This window comes from Pelodiscus sinensis, chromosome 1, assembly GCF_052426305.1.
Source record: "Pelodiscus sinensis isolate ZL-2025 chromosome 1, ASM5242630v1, whole genome shotgun sequence".
In the NCBI taxonomy this organism is placed as follows: domain Eukaryota; kingdom Metazoa; phylum Chordata; order Testudines; family Trionychidae; genus Pelodiscus; species Pelodiscus sinensis.
In genome coordinates, this window is record NC_143052.1 from 167841555 (window position 1) to 167862885 (window position 21331).

The 21331-nt window shown below is 44.5% G+C and overlaps 1 protein-coding gene across 1 annotated transcript in view; it reads left to right on the forward strand.

Annotated features, from left to right (window-relative positions):
• Positions 1-15804: 15804 nt before the first annotated feature.
• LOC102452898 (T-lymphocyte activation antigen CD80) overlaps positions 15805-21331 on the forward strand; it is a 31442-nt gene continuing 25915 nt past the window's right edge. The window contains 2 exon segments of the mRNA XM_075909317.2: positions 15805-16218; positions 17207-17316. Of these exon segments, the coding sequence (XP_075765432.2) occupies positions 17220-17316 (97 nt within the window). The 5' untranslated portion in view covers positions 15805-16218; positions 17207-17219.

The following is a 21331-nucleotide window of genomic DNA, read 5'->3' on the forward strand; positions in this document are numbered from 1 at the left end:
AAACTTACTCTCCTTTCCCCCAGCCCCAGAGCCATTAAAGGGGTAGACTCTGGCCACAGTGCCTGTGCCAGCTCCAAGCCTGCCAGCCCAGAGCCAGCAGTGGCCACCGGCAAGCCACTGGCAGCCAGCCCTTCACCACTCCCCAGGAGCAGTCTTCCAGCTTCCAGAAGCCTGACAGAGGCTGGAGAAGGCAGGCGCCTTCCTTGTCCAGGGTGGAGATCATGGATCTTATTCAGGCTTCGGGGGGATGCCCCCAATATCCATGATCTCCATACTAGACGGAGGAATGTGGCCGTCTATGGCAGGATAGCTGCCAGCCTGGCCACCAAAGGCCACATGCAAATCCAGGAGCAGGTTAGCATGAAAGACTAGTTGGTCCGGCGAGACCCCCAACCCTGAGCCCTGAGCTTCTCCTCCTCGTTCCTCCTCTTGTCTCCCCCTTCCAGCTCCCTCCTCCCAGGTTTCCCCCTCCCCTCTTCCACTCTCTGTCTTCCCCTCTCCCACCTCCTTTTCCCAATCTCCCCAGAGGTTCATCTCCCCTCTCACCCCCCAGTTTTGTTAATTAAACCCAGTTTCTATTTTTAAACACACATTTCTTTTATTTGACATCAGGAAGGGGGGACTAGGGAGGGGTAAGTGGAAGGACATGAGGGAGGAATGGGGCATAAGCCCCCAATGGGGAGGACCGGGGTGGCTCTGAGGGCTCCTCGGGGTGGATGCTCTCCCTCGGGGCCTCCTGGATCCTGACAGCCCCCCGATGGACCCACAAGATGGCAGCCTGCAGCAAGTGCAGCCGGGCTGATGGCAACGATCCCACAAGACACACCGGCATGCCCCGGGGCAGCTCTGGCTCCATGTGGCCGAGTGTTGTGGTGTCCCGAGTTCGGGCCCTCAGGGCACTCCAAGACAGGACCGCTTTGCTGTCCCTCATCGAGGTAGACAAGCAAGCAAAGAACCCTGAGAACTGCCTGTCCGGGGTGGGGGTAGGGTCCCTTTAAGCACGGAGCTCAGTTAGCCTCAGGCAGTAGCCCCACACACTAAGTCCTAACCTGATGCCCTGCCGGCACTGGCCGGCCTTAACTTTGGTTCAGGATCCACTCAGTGTAGACGTGCTATTTCGAAATAGCAAAACGCTATTTCTAAATAGTTTTTGTGTATAGATGTGTTATTTCGAATTAGCTTAATTCGAATTAACTATTTTGAATTAAGTTAATTCGAAATAGCACAGTAGTGTAGACATACCCTCAGTTATTAGTGAGAATTAGCAGAGTTCTAAAGGCCAACGTCCATTCTCAGATACTGAAGAAGTATTCCCAAGATACAGTCTTACTACTACAAATAAGCTGAGCAGGAACGTATGTGTAACACATTCCAAAAGCTTCAGCCTGCCCTCCTTAAAAGGCACCTGAGGAGGTGGGAGACTCCGGGCTAGGACAGTTCCCTTTCACCTGCCTGGTTATTGTCTCTCTTCTGTATGGTTTTCTGAGACGCAATCCCATTCCAGCCCCGTCCCATTTTCCTAGCTCAACCAAACACTGACGTTGCTTTAAGCTATGTCGCAGGTGGTCCTAGCGCTTATTGTTTAGGAATGCTTGAACAAACAGACAGATGGACAGATGGACCAAAAAGCTCTCTCAGATATATAGTAGACATTGACTTTGAAAGACCATTGTCAGAATCTGAGCTTAATGTTCCATCCACAGATATGGCTCTCTTTGAAATCAGACCAAGTCAAATATGTCCACCGGAAGGTAGAATTTGACTCTTTGCCTTAATTTAAGTAATCCTTAGTTATTCAAAGTTGGAGTTTAACTTGGGAAATACCTAGAGAATTATAATAGATCCCTGCCCTGATTCAAAAGGAAATAATTAACGGGATTCTGCAGATATCACAGGGAATCAGGAGAGCCCACAAATTTATGGATTTCATCAGTACAACTGAAAGGTAAAAGGATTGGGTTAAAATAAACTTGCACTTCCCCATCCCTTGAGACTTTCCCCCAGACTTGAACCCAACTGCAAACCTTTTGAGATTGGCTATTTGCTACGCAAAAATCCAAAAATGAATAAATTAATAAATAATAATAATAATTCCAAGAGATGATGGGGGAGTGGGCTAGAGTCTGTACTTTGGAACCTGACATGGGGAAAGAAAAAAGAAAATCCAAATCTTCTGTTGCTGATTCTCTGGTTGACCAAAGTCAGTGGAAGATCGTGGGAGTAAAAACACTGCACACAAGTGAAAAAATGTTTTTGTTTTCTGAAACTCCTCTATTGTCAGGAAACAGAAAACACTAGGACTCAATTCTGCTCTCAGATGTGTAACCTCAAACTTCAGGAAAATCTGGTAGGTTCCTATTTTGAAGGGGGTAGGGTGAAATAGGGGAGGAAAAAGGAAGAATTGAAACTAAAATCTTTTGAACCTGCTCAGTTGCAATGCTGATCTTTGGTTGTTTTTATCCTTTAAACTTAAATGAAAGTGATTTTCTATAATCTCAGACCCTGGGACTTTCCCCTTTCCTTTCATGTCTGTGCTTTGATTTTGGGAACCTTTAAAAATCACCTCTGATTTGTCTGCCTGAAGTCTGTGAAGCTGTCTAACTTCCAGACAACACCTACCTCTACTTGGGGTATTACCTAATGAACACTTTTGGCCGCATCACTTCCTTTCTGGAAAGGATAAATGAGGCTATGCTTTTGTGCGCACACGCCCTCACACACAGCTGAGACTAGGCCCTGTGCAGATATTATCTTATATCTTATGGTATTGCTTCTGCTCCTTGATTTGCCTATTTCCTTTATCACCATAGAGCTTTCAAGATGGTCAAACAAGTATTTCTGGTAAAAATAAAAATTTGCTAAAGTGTTCATGACACTTTCCCTTTGCCTGCATGATATTGTGAACAAAATGTTGCTTGGTCTCATAAAGCAAATTTTTAAAAGATCATAATAAACTAAATACACTTCCAAGTCTTCACTAATATCTTTTGCAGGTTTCACCCAGCTCTTCTCCCTGTAGGATCTGTCTGCTTTTAGGTATTTTCTGAGAAATGAAAAGGGAACTCATTAAATCAATGAGTGCAAATTAGTTAGCTTTAATTCAGTTTTAAACTGTATTTCTTTAGTGGTTATCCTATGTTCTGGAAAAAATTAGTGATGTGTATGTATAACAGAATTCTTTGAAAGGTACATGTGAGCCACTTTTTCTTTTGGCCACAAAGAATTTCTAATGCTTACCGCAAGTGCTGATCAGTAAAATAAAATTCCTTTCCAAAGTGCATGAGTTTGCCAAAGTTGACGTGGCTTTTCTGTTCTTATTGTTTTATGTAAACGAGAATAAAAAGGAAAAACTGTGGTGAATCTGATGCTTCAGCACCTTCCTCTTTTTATAGAACAGCTTGAATTGTATGTACCCTTTTTTTTGTTAAATTATAAGCTTCCCAATTCAGAATACAGTTTTCCTTCTACCCATTTAATCTCTGAGGCTATGTCTAGACTGCAGTGTTTTTCCCGGATGCCATAGGTATCCCGGAAAAACTCTGCCACATCCAGGGGATGCACCTGCTTTTTTGCAACAGTTTCCGAAAAAGCAGGCGCATTCTTTTGGCATCTCTGTATTCGCCTCGGTGAGAGGAATACGGGATGTTCTGAAAGAGGAGGCTTTTCTGAAATCTGGCCCCGTGTAGTCGGGCCAAATTTCGGAAAAGTCTCTCCCAAAAAAAAAAGTGGAAAAAGATATGCAAATTGCAGTTCACAATTTGCATATCTTTTTCCGAAAAAATTCTGCAGTCCAGACGTAGCCTGATTCAGGAATACACTTAAGCCATTGAGACTGAAGTTGAACCTGCACTTAAGTACTTTTCTGAATTTGGGCTTTAATATGTACACTCCTGACTTAGTGTATGCAAAGCTTCCTGTGAAGAGCTAAATCACCGGGCTCCAAAGTTGTGTGTGTATGTGTTAGAGAAGCTATAAATGAATTAGAATTATGCCCCTTGCCTCTAATTGAAGTGATACACTTAGGTTAGGTCTACACTGCAAAGGTTAATTGGAAAAAGAAATGCAATTTGCAGTGTGCAAATTGTGTATCTTTTTCTGCTTTACCATTGAAAGAGGCTTTTCAGAAATTTGGCATGTCTACATGTCACCACATTTTGGAAAAAAGTCCTCGTTCTGCACATCGCTTCTTCCTTGTAAAATGAGGTTTACAGGGATGGTGAAAGAGCACATCTGCTTTTTCAAAAAAATTTCCAAAAAAGCAGACGTGTTCCTTGGACACGGCATTGCTTTTCCGGAATACCTCTGGTATCCCGGAAAAGCGCTGCAGTCTAGACATAGCCCTAGTATGCTTTTTCCGTTAAAATGCAAGCTTCTTGTGATCTTTTGTAGAAAAGGGTGATGGCATAAGGAACTTGCCAATAGATCTTGCACGGTTCTGAGTCTGGTTCCAACGGACTGTGCATAACAACAGGAGCTTCACAGTGTCCTGTCTAGACTCTGTTTGTGAAGCTCAGCCCTTAAAGGCAGAGTCCTTATATCTTATCTTCTCCAGCCTTCACAGTCCTGAGAAAGCCGGCTGACTTCTTCCCAGGTCGTGCCCTTCCTTTTCATATCCTCCTCCACAGTCCTCCTCCAGGTGCCCAGCGGACTCTGAGGATACGATGAAGGCACCGTCCTTCAAAGCCTCTGAGCCTGCTCTCAATCTTCTTGTTAGTCCTCCAAGTCTCTACGGCATACAGCAGGACTGAGCGCACATTCGACCTATAGATCTTCAGTTTAGTCCTGGTCTGCAACAGTGATGACTTCCAAATGTTGTTAAGATTTTGGAAGGCTTGCGCTGGCAGGGCAATTCTAGCAGAGATCTCTTTGTCGATGTTGCTGTCCGCCGAGATGTAACTGCCGAGGTACCTGAAGTCATTTACTTCCTCTAACTCTTCTCCCATGACAGTGGTTTTATCAGTATTAGTTGTCCTCAGTTTCATCACTTTGGACTTGCCAGGGTGAATTCTGAGCCCAGTGCTTCTGGCTGTCCGGTCAACAATGTCGATCTTTTCTTGGATGTCCTGCTGATCATGCGTGAGAAGCGCCAGGTCATCTGCGAGAAGTCGCAGTCCTCAAGCCGAGCTGTCGGTCCCCAAAGCACTCCCCTTGATCTGCCCTCAGTGACTCTGCGCATCACCCAGTCGATGACAACAAGGAAGATAAAAACCCCATTACAGGGACACAATTACAAATATGTCCGTCCAAACCAATGAAGAAACTGACTGACAATGTTCATTTTGTCTTGGAGGTGTGTTGTGCTGTCATGTGGCCTTTAGGGTTCCCCTGGAAATCAGCATGACTGCTGTCAGAAGGCAGCAAGTCCACTTGTTCTGGTGGTCGCATGTTCTGGGGCTCTGACATCTCAACCTGCTGTAGTTGTTGCCTGTTAGAGATACACACACACACAAAACCCTCCTGGCAAAACAGCATGTTCAGTGCCCCTTGTTTCTGTCCTTTCAGGGATTTGGAAAAAGTGTCACCTGTTACTCCATTATATATGCTGTCTGGGGTAACAACTTCATTTGGATACAGAGCTACCTCTTTTGATACCAGTCCTGTTTCTGGTCAATGTTTCCTGTCACATGCTGTCATTCTCATAAAGTGGTGGCAGCTCCCGGGACCCTAACTCCCATTGAATTGTTTTGTTTTGCCTTTCTGTCTTTTTGTCCCTCTGCAAGACTCCAGGAGCTCTCTCTGGCCAGATAGACATTCTTCTCCTCATGCTTCATTGATGCCATTCTGCCATTTTATAGTGCTCGAATGCCATGTCTTTTTTTAGTCGTTCACTTTGTTGTTTTCATGCTGCTTAAACTTATGCTCACTTAACTGTGGTACATTGTCAGATGTGCTACAACTAGCAAAACAGAGTCACTCTGCACAGTCACCTCTTCAGCTGTAGTGTCTTAGAGTGAGGCTAGCTTAGGGAAGTAATAATAGTCTAGCTGTTTTGTTGTTTTGCTTTTTCTACGCAATCAGCATGATGGGTTCTTGTACTTGATTTGGCCTCAGTTTTTGGCATACCCAACAAGCACTGACAGCTTTATCAATGCTACTGATCATTTGAGACCAGTATAAAATGTCTCTCACAGATTGTTTTTCAAACCCGTGATGATCTTCATTATCCTTTTAACATACTTTTCTGTATCTCTTTAAGACTCATCTTTGGTGCCTTTAAACAAAACTCCCCCTTAAACTGAGAATAGAAACTGGGAATAAGATGTCCCTGACACCTTGTGCAAATAATCTTAATCACTTTCTGCATGGTTTTATCCAATTTTGCTTCAGTCCACTTTAGTCAAATGCTCTAAAGAGTATATTTGCGACCACCACGTGTCTCCCAAGTTTGTGTTCACTTTGCAAATCATCTATTTGCAGATGAAAAAATAATCTCTTGTTCTTGGAAAGGGAGGAGGGCTGCCAGGCAGCATTCTCTATAAGAAGAACGCTTGAGTAGCCACCCAGGAGAGATTCAAACGCTGCCCAGCAGATTAGCAGAATGCCAACAGTGCCCACACTGGCAACATGTGTTTCTATTGGTGGTGCACATCTGCACGTGGCTTGGTGCACATAACAACATTTATTCCACACATGGATGGAGAAAATTAGAGGGAATATTGTTGCCAGGCCCCTTTCAGAAATGACAATAAAATCTCATCATTTTTAGCTGACATTGCACTAGCCCTCTTCCTCCCCCCGTCGCCCTGCCATAAATACAGACATGAAATTTTTCCCACCTATGGACTAAAGCCAAAGTCTCCTTCTCTGTTTAAGCATACTGGCACTCAATAGTCATGATGTATAACAGAACTAAGCCAATACCCTCCTTAGTGTCTTCTGTGGCCAACCTAGTTTTGCTCTTGCTGTCACGGTACCTCTGGGCTGGGACTACTTTAAGTATCTCTTTCTGTTTGCTAAATTCTCTATTAAGATGTGCATTCCATGTTCACTGAACGTCTTGGCACAGTAGCATTCTCAGCTTGCTGGTTCAGACAGCTAGATGAATCTCAAATTCCCCAACATAGCTCATCATTTCCGGGAAACCTGGTCCCCTTTTGTTCTCTGGTGCGGCAGGCGTGTAGGTGTGTCAGCCTTACAAGTAATCTACCTGTTCATCTTGCTGTCTGAACTTCTCCCTCCACCTAGCTATGTGATTTCTGTGATATGGAATTTACATTTGTATGTTTTGCTGTAGCCCAGTAGCTGAGGTTCTTTCCAAAACAGATCAGCATCTCTGGTGATGCTTCTCTACTGTTTTTTCCCAGATCAAAATGTCTTTTGTGTAAAAACCCAAACCCAAATGGGAGGCTGCAAAAACAAAGTTTGCCAAACAGAGTGTTGAATGGGCACACGTATGGGCTCTATTTTTTCTGTGGCCACCTGCCAGAACCCTACTGATGTATCAGAGCCTCCTCCCATGTAAATGTTCCATCATTGAGTACATGGGGTGGGGAACTTTTTTTGGGGTCAGAGGATGCTGATCCACAGAAAAATCAGTCAGGGGCCACACAAATGAGAAGCAGAAAAAAAAACCCAACTCCACATTCCCCTTGCACATCAGAGCTGGGAGGGGGCTAGTAGATTTTGTGGGTCCCCTACACTCTGGGGTTGAGTTCAGTGTGTGGGAGAGGGCTGCTTGGAAGCAGGTTTGGGGTGTGGGGTCTGGGCAGGAAGGAAGGTGCAGGAGAGAGTTGGGGGTTGGTGGGTCTGGGATGGTGTCAGGGTGCAGGAGTGGAGTGGGGCATGGGGTCTGGGTGAGAGAGGGGCCACAGGGCACAGGCACCAGCTCCCCAGTGCTGGGGAGGGAGCCCCGAGCCTTGGGGGCTGGATCCAGGCAAGCCAGGGGCCCAATCCAGCCCCCAGGTAGGGATGTTAAATATCGGTTAATTGAATACTCAATTAACCTCATGAAGCCTTATTGGTTACTAGACTATTCTATAGTCCCCGGATATGGGGCCAGCAGTCAGTGTGCCCTACTCCCAAGGAGCCCCCCACCATTCGCTGCTGGCTCTTTATCTGGCAGCAGCCCCTAGCCAGGGCTGGGGCTGAGCTCCCGGACTCAGCACAAGCCAGAACTGAGCCAGGCTGCCTGGCTGGTTGGCTCCTAACACACTTTAAATGCAGAGCTGCTTGCATGCATACTCTTCCAAAATGACGATGTCCATTAAGCTCTTGCATCTTTTCCCATGTGTTGGGAATTGTCCTAGCTTATGTTGGTGGCCACAGCATGTGCAGTTCCCTGTGCAGTTTTTGCAGGAGGCCGAGTTTGAGTTCCACATGCCCATCTGCCTCACAACTCATTTTCCTAAGATATTTTGGATTCTCAGTCTTGTCCGGAATGTCAGAGCACTCCCCACCCTCCGTGAGCTTCATTCAGCATGGGGTGACACCCTGTGCTTGGCAGCTTCTAATCGCCCTATCAAGGGCTAATTCTGGCTCACCTAATAGTGTCTGTCTGACACTTTTGTTCAGATTCCAATTGCAAGCTGGTCTCCTGATGAAGGGCTCTGCTCTAAAATTTCTGCTATCGTTTCACCTCCCTTTGTTTAAAAACATCTCTCAGCTCTTTCATTTTATGTGGAGTGCAGTGTACTCCTCAAATGTCTGTAACAGTTTCATAGTTACGCTGACCATCCCTCCCCAATTATCAGGGACAGTCCCGATTGTTAATCTCTTGTCCCGGTGTTCCCACGAAGCACTGAAATGTCCCAAAAAGCCCCGAGACTCCAAATGCAGCTAGAAGCAGCTGTGCACTGCTGTTTCCCTGCCCCCTTCCCCTCCCTTGGCTGAGGAAATAGGAGTCAGGGACACTTCCTGAAGGCTTTCCCTGCTGCTCAGGAATCCAGCCAATAGGAGCAGTAAGAGGCGGTGCCTGTTGGAAGTGCAAAAGCAAGTAATTTACAAGGGAGGGGTGCAGGGAACCAGCATGTGGCTCAGCTGGACTACAGGGGGAAGGAGCCACAGAGAACCGGCACATGGCTCAGCTGGGCTACTGCGGGGGGGGGGAGGCACCAGGAATCAGTGCACGGCTCGGCTCAGCTGGGCTACGGGAACTGGGGGGAGCCAGGAAGCCCAGTGCGGGGTGATGGAAATAGGGGGCCTGAAATGACCTACCCTGGTCCGGAAAAATCCCTCATCCGGGACCAATCAGGTCCCCAGGGTGCTTGACCAGGGAGGTCCAACTCCTACTCCAAGTCCCCTCCTGCACCTTCCCCCTTGGCCAGACACCCTATCCCAATCCTGCTCCTGAATCCACCTTTGCATCTGCACTCTCCCTCCTGGCCACACACTGCAAGCTCCCTTGCTCCTGCTCCCTCCCCCTCGCTAAACACACTACTCCCAGCCTGCTTTTGCACCCTACTTACCACCTTGATCTCGCAACCTCTTCCCCTTCTGCACCCCACCTCGCTCCCAGATTCTGCACCCCATCCCTATTCCACTCAGTGGCAGCCCTGTCCTACACACTGAACCCCTCAATTTTGTCCCCATCCCAGAACCTAAGGGGGTCCATAAAATCCACCAGAATATTAAATCTGGCCTATGGGAAACCCTGAACCTCAGTCTCCCTGTCCCTTTTCCTTCCCCCATGGAGCACCAGAGGAGTGAGGTGTCTCAGTAGGGGGCTACATCAGTGAGGGTTGGAGGTTTTGGGAGGAGGTTTTTGGTTCTTGCTCGTGTGGTCCCCAACTGATTTTTCTGTGGGTCAGTGGCCTCCGACCCATAAAAGGTTCTCCACCCCTGTCATAAATAAAGAAAACATTGAAACCTTTTGTGTTGGACATAAATTAATATTTTACTTTATTTATAATGAAGTTTGATAAACTAACATGAGAAAGTTATAATGCTTAAACTGTTTAATAATTTAAATAAAACAATTCTCCCTAGCTGCAGCACTAGTAAAATGGCTTGGGCATTATTATGTAATTAACAGTGAGTTTCCATTAGCAACTGGTGGTCTGAGGAAATGTTTACATTGAGCCAGGTGGTTCACGGGTCAAAAGTTTGAGAACCACTTAAGAGCATAAGAGACATAAGAGACTGCTTCAGGCTCCCTGCTCCTCCATAAGGGTGTGTCTAAACTATACCTCTCTTCCGACAGAGGGATGTAGATTACGCACATCGCTATTGCAAGTGAAGCAGGGATTTAAATATCCCATGCTTCATTTGAATAGAAATGGCCGCCGCTTTTTGCCAATGCAAAACTTTGCCAGCAAAAAGCGGCAGTCTAGACAGGGATCGGTCGACAAGGAAAGCCTTTCCGACTGATCCTGTATATCTCATTGCACGAGGCATAAGGGATCAGTCGGAAAAGGCTTTTCTTGTCAACTTATCCCCATCTAGACTGCCACTTTTTGCCAGCAAAGTGCCGTGGTGGCCATTTCTATTCAAATGAAGTGCGGGATATTTTTCCGTTAAAAGCATTTTCGGAACAGCGTGTCTAGACAAAGCAATTTTTCCTAGCACTCACAGAGAGAAATGCTGTTTAAGCTATGTCCAGCTGTCTTCCACATCTCTGCAGGATGGAGCTTTTAACTGCTTCTTTCTTCCACTCAGGATCTTTTCTTAGTTCTCATTATTCCCGGTGCTCAGGGGAAACTGAATGCTCAAGGAAGCGGCAACTGTTTGATTCCAGCAGGCTTCTGTGAAGCTCTGAGCATCTCTGCCTGGTGCCCTGACCTGTCACTGAAGCCAACAGCATTTGTCTAGAGCTGGGTGAAAAAAGAATTATGTGATTTGCTGGCAATTTTGAAAAATTGGGGAAAAATCTGTTAAGTCAAAAATGTTGGCATGTTAAAAAATTTTTAAAAAATCTAGAATGGAATGTTCCATTTTGGCCAAAACAAAACAAACTTTATGTATGGGAAGCTCAGTCCTTAAAGTCACAGCCATTAGTACCACACCTCTCCACAGGGTGAAATTTTTAGCCACATCTCCTATGCACCTAACAATCTTGCCCTCCCACATACCTGCAGACTGTAGTAGCACCTTTTGCAAGAGGACCATGGCTTGACAAGTACAGTCATCCTCTCTGCGGACGGGTGGAGACTAGCTATGCATTTCTCAAGGCACCCTTGAGCCTTAAGTAACTACCACAGCATCTGCATTCATAGACTGGAATTTCTTCTTAATTTTAATATAGTAAAAGCAAAACTGTTTTTAATCATTTGAATTTAAAATGAAAGTGAGAAAATACTCTTTACAGCTCAAAAAGATTTGTCAGTGCCATATTATCATACAGGGTGTGTGCTTAGTCTCAGAATCAAATTTCCAAGTGCCTAACTGACTTGGGAACTTAAGTCTCCCTGAAAAGCTGATGTGCAATGTGTTGAGCACTGTCTTAAAAATGTAAAATATCACTTTAAATGATTAGATATTTTTCTTGGTCCCATTTGCAGGTAAGGAAGCTGTCAAAGGCTATATCTAGACTGCATAATTATATCAGAAAAAGATATGCAAATTGTAAACTGAAATTTGCGTATCTTTTTCTGCTTTTTTTTCAGAAGAGACTTTTCCAAAATTTGGCCCGTCTACACGGGGCCAAATTTAGGAAAAAACTCCTCTTTCAGAACATCCCTTATTCCTCATGCAATGAGGAATACAGAGATGCTGAAAGGATGCGTCTGCTTTTTCAGAAACTGTTCCAAAAAAGCAGACGTGTTCCTTGGATTGCGTTTCACAATTTGTGTATCTTTTTCCAATATAACTATGCAGTCTCGACATAGCCTTAGACAGCGCCCTTACCTCCGGTATCCTGGAAAAGCTCTGCAGTGTAGACATAGTCTTTGAAAGGATATGATTTGGCACAGCACTCCAGCAGCAGACAGTCTGCAGACAGATACCTATAGTAAAGTGAGATAATGTGTGCATCTCTGTTTCAGGGAGCAGCCTGCTTTGGCTCCCTCTGATTTTGGGTTCTTGTGTGGTATCGTTGTGAATTCTAAGTAGTAAAATAGTGTTATGTTGCAGCCTTCCAGCAGTGTTTTATTTCCATCTGACTAAAGTTGCCAAGTTTGGCTGGATATACTCCTGGAGGTTTTATCACATGACATAATTTTTAATTAAAGATTAATCTTTAATTCCTAGAGAATACCAGAACAATACTGGAGAGTGGGCAACCCTACATCTGACCCCTTTCTCTGTATGCTGTGACTATCATACTGTCACTTTTCAAAATGACACCATTTTCTAAGCTGCTTAGGCATTTCTGTACTCAAGATGCCTTCAAGTCTTGAGGGCAAAAAAACATGAACTGGTTAAACTGGAGGGCTGCCATAGATATGCATGGTGATACTGGATACACAAAGGGAAAGAGGATGGTTTTGTGGTTAGGGGAGTAAATTAGTACTCAAAATAGCCACATTTTGGCAATGCTATTTTAGTATTACTGTTCTTCCTCTGAAGTTTATTTTAAAAGGGCTCTAGAGGTGATCCTGGCAATTACAGACCGGTAAGTCTAACATCAATACTGGGCAAATTAGTTGAAACAATAGTAAAGAATAAAATTGTGAAGCTTGTAGAAGAACATAATTTGTTGGACAAAAGTCAACATGATTTCTGTAAAGGGAAATCCTGTTTTACTAATCTATTAGAGTTCTTTGAAGGGGTTAACAAACATGCGGACAAGGGGGATCCAGTAGATATAGTATACTTGGATTTTCAGAAAGCCTTTGACAAGGTCCCTCACCAAAAGCTCTTGTGTAAATTACATTGCCATGGGATAAGAGGGAAGGTCCTTTCTTGGATTGAGAAATGGTTAAAAGACAGGAAACAAAGGGTAGGAATAAATGGTAAATTTTCAGAATAGAGAGGGGTAATTAGTGGTGTCCCCCAAGGGTCAGTCCTGGGACCAATCCTTTTTAACTTATTCATAAATGATCTGGAGAAAGGGGCAAGTAGTGAGGTGGTAAAGTTTACGGATGATACCAAACTGTTTAGGATAGTCAAGACAGAAGCAGACTGTGAGGGTCTCCAAAAAGATCTCACCAAACTGAGTGAGTGGGCAACAAAATGGCAAATGAAATTTAATGTGGATAAGTGTTAAGTAATGCGCATCGGGAAAAATAACCCCAACTATACGTACAGTATGATGGGGGCTAATTTGGCTATGACAAATCAGGAAAGAGATCTTGGAGTTATTGTGGATAGTTCTCTGAAAACTTCCAGACAGTGTGCAGTGGTGGTCAAAAAGGCAAATAGGATGCTAGAAATTATTAAGAAAGGGATAGAAAATAAGACACATAATATCTTATTGCCCCTGTATAAAACTATGGTACGCCCACATCTTGAATACTGTGTACAGATGTGGTCTCTTCACCTCAAAAAAGATATTTTGGCCTTGGAAAAGGTTCAGAAAAGGGCAACTAAAATGATTAGGAGTTTGGAACGGGTCCCATATGAGGAGAGGTTAAAGCAACTGGGACTTTTCAGTTTAGAAAAGAGGAGACTGAGGTGGGATATGATAGAGGTCTATAAAATCATGAGTGGTGTGGAGAGGGCTGATAAAGAAAAGTTATTTATTAGTTCCCATAATAGAAGAACTAGAGGACACCAAATGAAATTAATGGGGAGCAGGTTTAGAACTACTGTAATAAAAGAAAGTTCTTCTTCACACAGTGCGTAGTCAACCTGTGGAACTCCTTGCCAGAGGAGGTTGTGAAGGCTAGGACTATAACAGAGTTTAAAGAGAAGCTAGATAGTTTCATGGAGGTAAGGTCCATGAAAAGCTATTAGCCAGGGGATAGAAATGGTGTCCCGGGCCTATGTTTGTCAGAGGCTGGAGAAGGATGGCAGGAGACAAATCGCTTGATCATTGTCTTCAGTCCACCCTCTCTGGGGCATCTGGTGCTGGCCACTGTCGGCAGACAGGCTATTGGGCTAGATGGACCTTTGGTGTGACCCAGTACGGCCATTCTTATGTTCTTAAGTTCCATGAATGTATTTCTGATCTTTGTTCTTACTAACAGTATTTATGTATCATGATGATAATCCATAGGTAGAGTGCAAATTTACATGGGAGAAAAAAGGAAAAGAAACTAATCAATGAAACACATGCAATAGAAAGTCACCAATGACCAGATAAATAGTCCTAATTAATTTTTAGTTTGTGGTTGTTTGTTTTGATGCCAAGCTCCTCCATACAACTTTAGCTACCTGAATCCAGAATAGTTGTGTATTGTTCCCCGTCAAACATCTGACTTCCTTATAGAGCTGGCATGTAGCCAGCTATGAGCTATAAAAGTAGAATTTATTTGTTTACAATACAATGAGTCCAGTTCACCCCCTCTTACTCTAGTTCTGTGCTGCTATAAGGCCATAGAAATCAAAAGGTTGCTCAGAGTTAAAATTGGAGCAACACAGTGGTGAATGAGACTTGATGTTCATACTTATTTTGTTTGTGTTACAGCTATTGTTATTAAGGATTAATGGATAATGCATTATTTTCACAGGGATGTAAAAATACCAGCCACAAAACAAATAAGGAGGGAAGATCCGTGCTCTGAGCATCTCTGCCTGGTGCCCTGAGCTGTCACTAAAGCCAATGGCATTTGTCTAGAGGTGAATGAAAAAATAATTATGTGTTTTGCTGGCAATTTTGAAAAATGGGAAAAAATCTGTTTCAAGTAAAAAAAAAAAAAAGCATATTAAAAATATTATTGAGTGCTGAATGTTCCATTTCGACCAAATCAGAATGTTTTGTTTCAGTTTTGACCATTACAATTTTTAAAAATGCAAACTCAGTTTTTACCCCCAAAAATCAAAATACAGTATTTCATTTTAAAACTTTTCTTTTCTGACCCCCCTTTCTCTCCCAGTTGAAATAATTTGGCAAAAGCAACAGACATTTGCTAAACAGTTTGGTGTCACTTAATGTGTTTTAGTTTATCATTTTATTTTGTTTTTTGTGGGAAAAAAGGTTCATACAAAAAACTGCCCAGCTCTAGAATTGTGTGCTCTGGTCCTCTCAGAAGGTGCTTAGCCCCTCACATGATGTGTGTCTAAACCAAGCAAAATGCAGGGCAATGTTTCATTCACAGGATGGCAGGGACACCTCAACAAACATCAATGTACAAGAGTTTCAGCAGGGTAGCTGTGTTAGTCTGTAACTTTAAAAACAATGAGTAGTTCTGTGGCACCTTAGAGACTAACAACAATATATATAAGATTTATAATATATATAATATATTATATTTTTGTTAGGGTACGTTTAGACTATAGAGCTTTCCCAGAATACCGGAAAAGATATCCCAGAAAAGCTCTGCCACATCCAAGGAATGCATCCATTTTTCTGAAAAAAATGTCGGATAAGCAGACACATTTTTTCGGCATCTCTGTAAACCTTGTTTTACGGGAAAGAAAGGTTGTTCCGAAAGAGGGAGTTTTTCTGACATTTGGTCCCGTGTAGACAAGCCAAATGTTGGAGAAGCCTCGTTTGGAAGTAAATCGGAGAAAGATCCATATCTTTTTCCAATTTATCTTTGTAGTCTAGACTCAGCCTCAGTTTCTAAGGTGCCACAAGACTACTCATTATTTATGAATGTACATATCATTCATGGAAGGGGATTGGGAGAGGTAGTGAGAGATTGTTCCAAAGGTAGTGAGAAGCAAAATGACTGGTGCACAGCTGAGGTGCAGATAAAAAGGAAGGGAACAGTAAGGTGAGAGGGCTGGGTGATGCCAGAGGGTGGGAGAGGGAAGATGGGATGGAATTGGAGGTGACCAAGCAGGCTGTTGATTCCAGGGAAGTGTGCACATTAACCATGTTTTGGTCCAATCTTAGATCATTATGAAATAATGCTTCCTGTTCTGTGTGGCTGCGGAGAGGCTACTGCATGTGGCTGTACCAGACTGCTGTTCTATTGGAACCCTCAACACAGCCTGTTGCATTGGTCCCTGAGCCTTCGTAACAGACGTTTCCAAGTAACGTGGGGACGTCAGGATGGGCGGGATGGAGTATGCTGGGTCAAAGTTTTGATTCTTAATCAAAAGGGGAAGTTGTGGGGGTGGAAACCTTTCTTTTTTTCTGTATAAAGTTAAGCTCCACACGCACACGGTCTGTTCTTTCACTGTGCATGGCTGACTGAGAATGAGCTGCTTTGAGCACTGCAACACAGGGGACGTGGCCAGCTGAGGACTAACCGGATTCCACAGCACGAGGGAGAAGGAGCCCCTAGAATACAAGTGAGTGCTCTCGGGTTCTGCCTTGCTGCGGGTGACTCTGACAGCTTCTATGGGCGTGATTTGGCCCTTTGCTAACAGATCACTACTACCTGGCTGCTTGGCCCTTTCCTGGTAAATTTTGGGCGGTGTGGGGTGCTGGCAGTCAAACATGTGTCATCCTAAAATTGGTCAGAAACCTGACATGCTGGGAAGCAAACCTCTGAACTGCTCAAAGAGCAGGTGATTTTTAAAAGGAGGCTGTTACAAGCTGAGGGAGAAGGGGAGGAAGTAGGCTTAAGGACACTAGCGCTGCCAGGGGGAAGCCGACCCTGCTGTTGTTGCCGGTGCCTTGCCCCTTCAGTAGACAGCTTTCTCTTGAGCTAGAAATCCAGCAGCTCTCCTGCATGGAATTCACTCCCAAACACTGGTCATAGGCAGCAGGGTGCAGTCAGGGGAAATCCTGAGGCTATTCTAGGCTCCTGGCCAACTCAGAATGATTAGGAGAGGCACAAAGTCTTAAAGCCAGGCTGCTTCAACCTCCTGAGTTTATAACAGTCAGGCCCTTTGTGCCCTGAAAATTGGGATCAATGTATTTTGTGTATAGACCAGAGGATTTAGGCATTGGAATTCCTGGGCTGGATTGCCATATCTGCCACTGGTGAGTGGCCAAGACCTTGGGAAAATCCCTTAACCTTTTCTTCGGAATAACCTCCATAGCCCCCAGAATTAACCTTTGATAACACAATTAGAATTTCCCAAGTGCAGGGGAGCATCCAGTCCAGAAGGACGCTCATAGAAGGGTGAATAGTGTGTTGAGACTGAGGCTTAATTGCAAGTGTCTGTAAAATGTCATGGGATCCAACTGGAGGATGAATGCTGTAGAAGTGCTACCTGGCATATCACTCATCCAAAGAATTAAGATTTTCCATCCATTCAAGGCTTCAGTTATTAACTCGTCAATTCCTGCTTGTTCCCCTCCTTTTCTTTCCTCCGTCTTTTTTTATCTGAGGAGTTCTAAGAAAATGGTGTGTATGGCTAGCGCTGAACAGATGCCGTCTGGACTGGCGTTAAAGAGGTGGCTCTGGTGGGGGCTCTTTGTGCTACACTTCACTATTCTAGGTAAGCCGATGAGTCCAGTTCCATTTGTATCCCTGGAGTCTTGATTCCCTCTTGCCCACACTAGGCTGGGGAGGAGCACTGCGGCAGAAGCGTGAGGTGTTGCTGCTGCATGTTCTGGGGACAGAGAGAGGGCTGCAGCCTCCAGGGTGGTGCCTTTTGTGGGCACTAAAATTTGATAGACATATCAGCCTGCTGGGGAGAGCTCTGGTGACCCAGAGCAGGGCTATATGCCACATGACCACACAAGAGCTGGATTTCTGATCCTGCTCTAACTCTTCGGGGCATCTCCAACTATAAGTTTATGTCCTATGTGCCTGTGTGTGGCCCTGCACTCCCCACACCCATGAGTTGCTGTCTTGAAGAACATTCTCAATTCCATAGCCAGGCCCCGTCGGTGCAGGGCCTGCAGCCCACAGCAGAAAAGGGAATTCCCCACTGCCAGAGTGAGTCTGACAGAAGGGGATGTAGCTACACACACACACTTATAGGAATGGGCCAGGTCCAAGGCTGGGGTTGGGGCAGAAAGGGGCCAAAGCCGGTACTGCTTTTCACAGGGCCATCACACAAAGCTGAGAGCCGGCTGTACTCCCAAGCACAGGCAGGATGTATGGGTGGGTGGGTGAGTGTTCTCTCTGTGCTCAGCAGTACTCTTTCCAGTCATTGAAGCACCGGTACTGACAGGCCCTGAAGGGAGACCGGTCCTGTCCAGTCTTCCCTGGAATGCAAGGGGAGGGGCTGATTCAGAGCTCCTGTGACAGAAGAGCTTTTAAGCTCGCAGGAGAGGCAGACATGGAAACAGGTTACACATTAAACTGGTAACTGCAAAACTGCACAATAAACAATTCACCTCAGGGGTGCCGACAACTTTCATGGGCCCTTGAGCTGACTCCATGGTCCCGGAAGGAGCAAGGTTGCCAGTGGGCAGCCTGCCTTCAGTGCCAACTTGAGCGTGCCGCTGCACTCCTCCCCCCCTCCCCCCGCCCCGCCACTTCTCAGAGCTGCCTGGAGTGCAGTGCCTCCCCCAAGCCGCCTGGAGAGTGGGGGGCAGTCCTGCAGCAGCAATGTAAAGGGCCTGGAGCTCTGGTTGCCACTGCTGTGGCAGTATCAGAAGTGGTGGCCGGGAGCCCGGGCCCCTTTGAATCACCAGGCCCCAGGGCAACTGCTCCCTTTATCCTCCCTTTCCCCGTTCCCCTAAATTACTGGTCTTGGGACAGAGTTATGCCCTCTGCAAGGATTACTGATGTTAACAGATTGACTTTCATTGACTTTAGTAGGCTTTTGAGATAAGTTCTCACGGCTGTGGGAAATGTTAACATGAAAACCTGAAAGCGCGCACGGTTCTCCTGAGCATGGACCCCTTACAGATTTGAAATATCAGACTTGTTGGGAGTTTCCATGTAGTTAATGACATTTTGGAGAAAATCTGTGCCAACTTGTGGCTTTGCATAGAAATGCAAAATTCTGAGTTTTTCATGGTCGTGTTGTGAAATGGGGAAAAACGTTGTCATTTCCACTGTGTTTCGCTGTAATATTCTAAATTCAAACCTGAAACTCAAAGCAAAACTTAGGGAATGTCACATGGAAATAAAAACATTGACCTTTGTAAAGCAAACCTCCACATTTTCAGGGCTTTTTTTATTTCACCCTTTCCTACACCTCTACATATAAAACATGTCATAGCCAAACTACATGCATTTGTGCATACTGCATCCATCCACATTCATGCTGTAATGCTATGCCAGACTAAACTAATCTGTGGTTGTGTATAAGTGTGTGTGTGTGTGAGAAGGCCATATTACTCATGGGCAACATGATGTTTCTCCCCAAAATTACAGTAGGCCCAGGAAAGACAACATTCAGCTTACACCAGTGACAGATTTAAGGGCTGATCAATAGAAACAGGAGCTTTATCCCATTAGAAAGCCAGGGACTGTTCTTTGGAAAGGGACGGTGCTTTTGTTTCTAATCATGATATATGCTCACTTTGAACACTATGGGCTCGTCTACACTGGCCCCTTTTCCGGAAGGGGCATGTAAATTTCACCAGTCGTAGTAGGGAAATGCGCGGGGGATTTAAATATCCCCCGCGGCATTTAAATAAAAATGTCCGCCGCTTTTTTCCGGCTTTTAGAAAAGCCGGAAAAGAGCGTCTACACTGGCCCCGATCCTCCGGAAAAAGCGCCCTTTTCCGGAGGCTCTTATTCCTACTTCAAAGTAGGAATAAGAGCCTCCGGAAAAGGGCGCTTTTTCCGGAGGATCGGGGCCAGTGTAGATGCTCTTTTCCGGCTTTTCTAAAAGCCGGAAAAAAGCGGCGGACATTTTTATTTAAATGCCGCGGGGGATATTTAAATCCCCCGCGCATTTCCCTACTACGACTGGTGAAATTTACATGCCCCTTCCGGAAAAGGGGCCAGTGTAGACGTAGCCTATGACATTAACAGGCAGAGAAGAGCTTTGGAGAGTTCAAAATGTAATGGGTATAATTTTTTCTCCTCTCTGAGCCCATAATATGATAGCATCAGGAAGTCTACGTTATTTGTAGGCAAAGTTATATGGAAAACAATACTCATCTGCATTTTTAAATCTGTCTGGAATATTTCTCTGTTAACTTTTCTGTACAATATATACTTTGTTTCTATGTATGTACAGTGCTTAGCACAGTAGGAGCTTGGTTTATCACTGGACTTTCTATGTGCTACACTAACACAAATACTTAGGTGGCATATACGGAATACACCATGGCATGGTTATAAAGGTTTTCTTGGGGCTTGTAGCAGCTGATCTCCTAACTCACTCATTAGGATGTGGTTATCCCAAATTCATGACCTTCTTCTGATTAGGGGTAAGTTTTACTATGGCACAAGACTGGGAGATATGGATTCTCTTAACTGCTCAGCCTTTGACCTACTAGGTGATTTTAAGTAAATTATGGAAGCCAAAACTTTCAAAAGTGGCTGGTTTTTAGATGCTTCAATTTGAATGGCACAAATCAAGATGCCATCAAGTTGGGCACTCAAAGTTAGTGGCTACTTTTGAGCCTTAAACTCTTTTTCAAAATAGAAGTTTTGCTACATACCCTACTGTATGATGTATGGATTAAGGGCTAAAGGACAGCAGAGAGATACCATAGTGATGGGAACTCTAGAAGAATGAATGGTAGTTGTTATTATTTTATTGTGACAAATATAACAAAATTGTTCTGAGCCTGTGATGTAATATTCAGCACCCTTTCCAGCAGTTAACTAAAGCTGCACCATAGTTAGGAAACAGACTGTTGTATAATAAATTCTAAACCAGAATCACCCATTAGAAGAAGTATGTCCATTGCCTCTTGAGATGAATATCATGACCTGAAGTGGGTAATAATTCTTGAAGCTATTTTTGTTCTCTCCTTTAGCCTGTAGAGCAATATTTTTGCACTATAGCCTTTAGCTCCAGTTATTGCACTGTGTGTGTGTGTGTGTGTGTGTGTGTGTGTGTGTGCGCGCGCATGCACCTACACGCTATAGCAGTCACTTATCAATGACAACTATATATATGGTAACCACAAGGCTTTTGCTACAACACCATCTTTCCAAATGCTCATAACTAAGGGTACGTCTAGACTACAGGCTTTTGTCGACAGAAGTTTTGTCAACAGATACTGTTGACAAAGCCTCTGTCGACAAAGAGTGTCTAGACTGCATCTAGTTCTGTTGACAAAGCAAGCCGCTTTGTCAACATGACAGTGTAGACGCAAAGGACAGTGTAGATGCATTAATGCCTTCTGTCAACAGAACTCTGTCGACAAAAGGCATTATTCGTCGTAGAATGAGGTTTACAGCTGTCGACAAAACTGCTGAGTTCTGTTGACGTTATGTCGACAGAACTCAGCGGCAGTGTAGATGTAGGTATAGTTTTGTCGACAAAAGTGGACTTTTGTTGACAAAACCCTGTAGTCTAGACACACCCTTACTGAACATTTTTGCTTTGTGGCTGATGTTTTTCATGCATGGGTTCCAGTTCTCAGGTTCCA